This window comes from Mugil cephalus, chromosome 12 (genome assembly GCF_022458985.1).
Source record: "Mugil cephalus isolate CIBA_MC_2020 chromosome 12, CIBA_Mcephalus_1.1, whole genome shotgun sequence".
In the NCBI taxonomy this organism is placed as follows: Eukaryota; Metazoa; Chordata; class Actinopteri; order Mugiliformes; family Mugilidae; genus Mugil; species Mugil cephalus.
In genome coordinates, this window is record NC_061781.1 from 18,161,314 (window position 1) to 18,168,666 (window position 7,353).

Below are 7,353 nucleotides of genomic sequence, written 5' to 3' on the forward strand. Positions count from 1 at the left end.
CAGGCACCTTTTCTTTTTCTTTTTTTGAAGCGTCTTCACATGATGTATTTGACAGCTTTAAACCTTTTCCATTCAGAGAAAAACCAAAGTAAAAATGACATATTGATTAAATAGCTGTGCAGCCGGTGAAGTCGGCGACGGGAGCGGTGTTACTTCATTTTAAGGGGTCGTGACTGAAAATCACTTGCTGCAGGAAAAATGTAATATTCATAAGAAGCGTTCGTCCTGAACACGTTTCAAACCGAGACCTTGAGGTCTGTCGAGAAACGTCATGAATAGACGTTTTATTATATTGATTATAATATATAGATATAATGTATGGATACTTCACAAGCAATTGAACACATGAATGAAAAACGCAGACAAACAGTTATCTAGGCTTACGGATCCCTCGTTGAAATCCATGTTGAGACATGTTTGCAGTGCTATTTTTGCGGACAGACGGCCACGCTCGAGTGTTTGCAGTAGGTGGTGGTGTTGCGATTGTCGGCCAGCGCTGTAAACTGACGAGTGGCGCTGATGAAGGAGCATCAGATCGGAAGCTGACGGAAGCTCTAGTGTCACTTCAGTGCAGGAATAGGAGGAGGATGACGGTTAGCATTTCACGCTAGCCTGGACAGTGAAGGATGTATGAAGGAAACATGTCATCTTCAAGAAGGCCTACAGATTTTCCGGGTGAAACAGCAGTGCACATTAATGCAGTGAAGCTTCTTACGCGATGGCTCAATCAGTGTTCTCAGTTCTTACTGTTTGTAATAATTTTTTTTAACATGATTCCAGACATGTTTGACACGGTCCTGTCTTTGCCTTGCAGACTCTCACGATGCAGTTTTACGATTCAACGCTGCCCCCACGGAGGGATACGAGCAAGACGTGGGCACCAAAACCACTATCCGCATCATGAACTCGCAGGTGAGGGAGCGTCCAGCCTTGAAGGATGCATAATGATGGTTCATTGATGGAAAGCGTATCCCTGAAACCTGCCTCTCCATGTACATGTGGACATGGCGAGAATGCGAATGCATTTTGTGATTTCAGCTCAAACACGATTTGTGAATTTTAATTATGCGTTCATAATTGAGCATGATTTTATCTCAGAACAAGTCAAGTAATTTGTCAACTGTTGGTTAGCTTAGCGGGGGTTAGCTTAGTCGGGGGCAAATGACTTGACTAAAGACAAAAACAAAATATGCTTTTGTGTTTGTTTACTCCAATGCATCTGTATATGTCTGTAAGGCTGTTGTTCTTTATTCATTCTTTCATATAATGACTTGTGTGCTTGGGCTCATTGTCTTGCTGCATGACCCAGTTTCTCTTTTAGGTCTTTTATTTGGTCTGCGTTTTTAATTTCTCCAAGGTATTTGGGATCAGTATCATCTTTGAACAGGAAGAAGTTTTTGAAAAAACAGAAAAAACAAAAAAAAAAAACAATGTCCTCATGTGGACACTGGGATTATTTATATTATAAAGATAAAGAAGTCACCACTGTGTGACAAAATATAAAACTGTTTTTCTGAAAATTAGCAAAAATTGCTTGTTAAATATGCACATCATATCAAACTAGAAACATTAATAAGCATAAATAAATAAGCTTTTACCTTTGCTACCATTAGATGGCAGACTAAAGCATCCACTCACGAGGACAATGGGTTTTGAATGAAGCAGAATAAGCTGCAATAAAACCTAAAACTTAACGTCCCCATATGAGGACGCAGGGTCTCAAGAGCTGAAGAATTCAGAATTCATTGGGTCATCAAAGATGACAAACCATCCCAGCCCAGATGAAGCAAAACAGGCATAAACAAGAACATTAACACCACCGGCTGGAGATGGGCTGAAATGTTCTTTCTGGAGAGCAGTGGCTTTGTCCTCGCCGTTCTGCCGTGCACACAATGGTTGTTCAGTGTTCTCCTCATTGTGAATCCATGAACATGAACATAACCCAATGTATGGGAGGACATTAGCTGCTTAGAAGCTACCCTGAGTTCCTTTGAGACATCTCAGACTATTGTGCGTCTTGCTTTTAGAGTGATCTTTGTTGGTTAAATCTCCTCCATTTGTCCTCACTCTGTCTGACCGTGGATTTCAAACTCTTTAGAGGTGGTTTTGTATCCTTGTCTATGGTGCCATCCACTTCCACAAACACGTGTTGTAAAGAACAGAGTGTGACAAATCCCTTTTTTCTTTCTTTCTTTCTTTTTCTTTTTTAAACCGAAACAAGCTACTGAACAACACCTGAGTCTCGTTGCATTGAGGGGAAAAACTGGACTCTGTACATTGTAGAAAAATCTGAGGGGGACAAATACTGCGTCACTGTATAAATGAATAGAGAGAATATATGAAATTATGTTTATTCTGTAGGTTATGTACAACATCTTAGCCAGAAGGACTTTCGTGAGTGTTTGCTTGTTGCTTGGAAACCTCAAGGCAAACCCACAACTACAGAAATGTTCTACCTTCAAATAGAACTTCGATGTCAGAAGTTGTGAACACAACATGCTTTGTCTTCAAGTCGTAACTTTGGGTTCTAGTTGGGTGAAAGCCGCCAAAAGATGATGGACGGGATGAACGGGCTACCGGTCAAAGGAAGGGAACAATATGATGCTACAAACTGGCACCCAGTGAGACACAACACCCAGTCCTGTTTATGTTTATTTCACGGATTCATTTACAAAAAGAATGACAACATAACGTTAATCAGCGCTCGAACAACACCTCAGCACCATTCTTAGCTGTTTTGTAGCATCTTCACTTGTATTGTGAACATAGCATAGCAGCTTAGCAAGCTAATAAGACGGTAACTTGGCCATGAAAATGTTAGGCAACATTACCAATCAACATTACAAAAAACTATACACAACATTTCTTCATGTGTAAAGAAATACTGTGTAAAGCCAAATCACAAAACTTAGATGGTCTTATCTGTTTATGAAAATATTGGCAAAGGTACCATTTTCCTAGAGCTACTCTATAGCCTTTAGCTTAAGCTAAGCTAACTGGCTTCTAGCTAAGAGGTGTTGTTAAGAATTTTTTCAAATTCACAACTCAGCTCTTCCACAGACTATTGCTTTGAGGAGATCCTCGGTGGATTTTCATGTTTCTAACATAACTTTGATACTCCCTTTTCTTGATATGCATGTTTAAACATTTCAAACAGTTTACACATATTTCCCTCCACAGATTTTGGCAAATCCTAACTATGGCTTCAACACGAGTTCTCTGTACAAGAATGTAACTCTGGTGGCCTGGGACCCTGCACCGTATGCTGTCAACTTACACAAGGTAAGTGTGCAAAATGGGCTGTCACGACGCTTATACAGTTATAAAAATGTGTATTTAACGAAGACGCGCTCATAGTTTGTCACCACACTTCCAGGTGCTCCTTCTTTAATCATTATCATCATCATCATCATCATCATCACTCTCTCTTTCTTGCCTGCTGCACGCAATTATCTCTCCCCGCCCCCTCCGTCTGACTTCCACCTGCCTTTGGAAAGCCTCCGATCTGCGGTGTCAAACCGCCGTGCTCCTCTTCCACCCCCTCTTCTCATCTTCCTTTTTGCTCTCTCCCTCTAATAATTGTTATTCCAGGAATGGTCTGTTGCCACCGTGCAATAAATTAGTCAAGAATTGATTTCCATGCTGTGGGTAGGCTGCTGTCTTAATGATTTCAATTATTTCAAATTTAAAATGCCCTTGCTGTTTCATGTTATTTTTCTTTCTCCGTTTCTATTCCGGCACGGTTATAGCAAACCCGACGCTGCTAGATGGAAAGCCGATTTGAGCAGAGATTACATAAAAGCACCTAATCATTGAATTTGTTCTAATATCTCTGCAAATGCAGCCAGAGTTCAAGCATGCATGTACTTATATAAAGGACACGATGCTTCAGACACCTGACCTTTGCTTCCATGTCCTCCATGTTTCCTATTCAGACCTCAAATGAGGCCAGTAATTAACCTGTGGAAATAGCAATGGATGTATGGTTTTGCTAGGATGTGGCTCATTGCAGATTGCCTTACAGTCTGGTAGACATTGGGCGCTGCTTTACTTTTAATTAATTTTAAAATTAATAAGCTTAATAGTCTGATTTAAGTTTAATGGCTAAAAGATTAAATGCATTACGATTCTCCTGATGTGTGACTATTGGCAGTTTTTCTTTGCTTTAAATCATTGAGACTAAATATAATAATATTGTAAATCTGAAGAAAGCGTCAGTAAATGATAGTTTTAAAGATATGCAGGTTTCTTTTTGTTGACTCAGAGTTGCACATCGTCTGCATTCAGTAAAATGATCGTAAAGTCTACGTTGCAAGTAGTTGTTGCTTAATTACAAAGCAATCAAAGTTATTAAGGTTGGTTATTATGGATCTATGAAAAAAAAACAAAAAACAGATCCAGCTTTCTCTATAAAAACTGTGATTTTCCTCTTTGAGTTTCTCCGTCACATAAGGCTCTATTTTGTGTATGCTTCATAGAGACGTGGCACATTTACAATGTTCTGTTTCGCTGTGATGTAGCTGCTCTGGACATTTGCCGGCTTCAAACACATTCGTTTTCTGCTCATATCAATTTGTACGCAGCATCTCATGATTTTTATTTTTCAGAGCTGTACCATTTCCCAGGGTTATTTCGACCACTTTGACAACTTTTTTTTTTTTTTCCTCCTGTCGCGCAACACAGTCTTCATTACGGAGAAAAATTGACTCTGAATCCATTTAATTTCCTTACATAAAATAGTCTCTCGCATATGATTTCAGAGAGCAGCGGCTCAATTATTTTCTCTTGAAAGGCTGACTGGGTTGCAGATGGACATTATCTAAGGCTTACAACCACACATACCAGGATAAATTTTTCAGTTATTTTGGTATCACAGTCAATAAGTTAAGTTGTATTTTGTTGTAGTTATTTATCGGCAAAGCCATCAACAAAAATCTAAATCTACATATTCTGAATTTACATGTTCTTTACATGTAAATAAAAATGAAATCCACTTCACAGCAGCTAAACACAACGAAACATAAATGTGCAGTCAGGACTCTTTTACTATACCGCAGGCTTTCAATGGTTCTCTTTGTAGTCACGGACGTAAGTGCCCACATTCATTTGGCACAATGGTCGCGTCTTTCTCTGTTAAATACCTGACATTAGCGTAAAAGAACAGCTGTGCTTCTGTCAGCCGTCTGTGGATAATGTCCACGTTGGATAATCATTCCATATACATATGGTCGTTTTAATAGCGGAGATAAAAGGGTTTCAGGTTTCATGATAGAGCTGAAGGGCCATCAGAAAGATTAAAGGGAGATGTTGATCCAAATCCGACGGAAAGGAGATTAAAGGATTATCAATTAAAATTGAATTCGTAGCATTTTGTCCTCTTTTCATTCTTAGCTCTGAGCAAGCAATTTAATTGGCTGTTTTACACCTAAGAAATGACAGTACACCACATTATTTATTTATTTATTTATTTTTTACATATGTTACTGCTGTCCCCTATGGAAAGTTCAGAATCCACTGGCGTAAAAAAAAACATAATAATAATAATTCCAGGACTATAAACTTGTCATTTCCAGGTTAGGATTTTCCTTTTTCAGTTTAAACCTGTGAAGAGTGAAATCCTCACACAAAGCAATTAATTCTTTCTTTCTTTTCTTAGTGGTATGCCGGTCCAGACTACAACCTGTTTGGTCCGTATGTGGAGCACCGCAAGCAGCATCCTGACCAGCCCTTCTATATCCTTCACCCCAGTTACATCTGGGCTCTCTGGGATGTGATTCAGAGCAACACTCACGAGAACATCCAGCCCAATCCCCCTTCATCTGGCTTCATAGGTGAGTGCACACTCGTGCATGTATGCATACATGCATACACGCATGCTATAAAGTGTGTCCCGTGCATACGGCACGTACGACTGTTCTCCATCAGCTGCGTCTCATTTTCCAATTTCTTTCTGCGCTCCTGGAGCAGTTACCGACAACAAACACACACAAGCCAAGTCTAGACGGCCTTTTTTTGTTATCTCCTGCATGCACGGCGACGTTATCGGCATACAGCGTGGCCGGGCAGAGCGCTCCAAAGCGAGCGCATTAATGCAGGAGGTAACAGGAAACGCGAGCGCTGTAAGCCCATCTGAGAAACTCGTCACATCGTGTCGATATGCACTTCACGTCGGTCTCTTCGGCTGCAATTTTCTCAGACCTTTCACTGTGCGCCCTTAGCGCTGTGCTCATAAGAAATCCAGTTAGAGCGGCAGTCTGCCTCTGAGAGACAGATCATTATACTTATGTCTGCGGAGTACTACACATGTGTTTCTTTTCTGTTTCAATTGTGCGTGGTTTTATAGTGAATCTGTGTTCTTTATGACAAAGATCACAACTTTATTAGACGCTATAAAGCAATAAAGTTCACCACAATCAAGCTTCCTCAGTGTCTTAGAGCATTTTAAGCATAAACTGTTGTTGAACATCATCGGTTTCTAATAATAGCTATGGGAGTCTACTGCTTATTTGTTTTAAACAAAGCATCAGTAATGACACAACCGGAATTAACGAGGGAATCAGTCAATACTACTCAACCCTTCTTTGCATGTAGTGATTATACATGATTGCGGTTTAACCACGGAGGTAGAAACGGCAGCTTTTCATTGGGCGCAGCTGCAGCACAGCCCAGGCCGCAGAGCTTTTGTTTGCCCCGCACTGGTTCCCACCACCCACAGTCCAACCGGCACCGCGACTGATTGCACTCTCCTACAATCTGCTGCTTCAACACGAGCCAGTCGCGGGTTTCGCACCGGAAATAAAAAGCCTGTCAGATTGGAAGTCTCCGCTGGCGAATTAAAAATGACGTCTTTTTCGCCTGGAGGAATCTCTCGTTTAACCACATGCGGCTTTTAGCTTAAAGCACCTTTTATTCTATTCGGCTGGGACTGGCCTTTAATGGAAACATCCCCTCCTCCCCCGGGGTTACCAGAGATGTGTCCATTATTAGTAACCTTTCTTTCTTTGATATTGCAAATTGGCATTTTATCAAACGTGATTTAAAATGACGGATGTGTTCATTTGCTGTCTGGAACTGGGCACTTTGGTCTCAGTACCTTTGTCCAGGGAAGAACAGTCTACAGGAAATTAGGAAAGGCTGGTATTAAATGGAGGGAGCTGGGAGTGATTTTTTTCCCCCTTTATCCATTATCCATAGAAAACATATTCCACCTTTTTTTCTCTAATTAAAAATAAACTTATCTCCATTAGGGACCGGATAACCCAGGATTTTCATTATGAACTAAAAAACAATTGTGGAACAGTTTTATTATGCCGTGGAGTTACTTGTTACCTCTCATTACGAGCAGACGCTTTT

General features: G+C 40.5%; 1 protein-coding gene across 1 annotated transcript in view; it reads left to right on the forward strand.

Annotated features, from left to right (window-relative positions):
* The window catches only part of st6gal2a (ST6 beta-galactosamide alpha-2,6-sialyltranferase 2a), a 38,164-nt gene that overhangs the window by 23,040 nt on the left and 7,771 nt on the right, over positions 1–7,353 (forward strand). Inside the window, exons 4-6 of the mRNA XM_047600770.1 lie at positions 815–912; positions 3,181–3,282; positions 5,657–5,831. Of these exons, the coding sequence (XP_047456726.1) occupies positions 815–912; positions 3,181–3,282; positions 5,657–5,831 (375 nt within the window). The remainder of the gene's footprint in view (positions 1–814; positions 913–3,180; positions 3,283–5,656; positions 5,832–7,353) is intronic.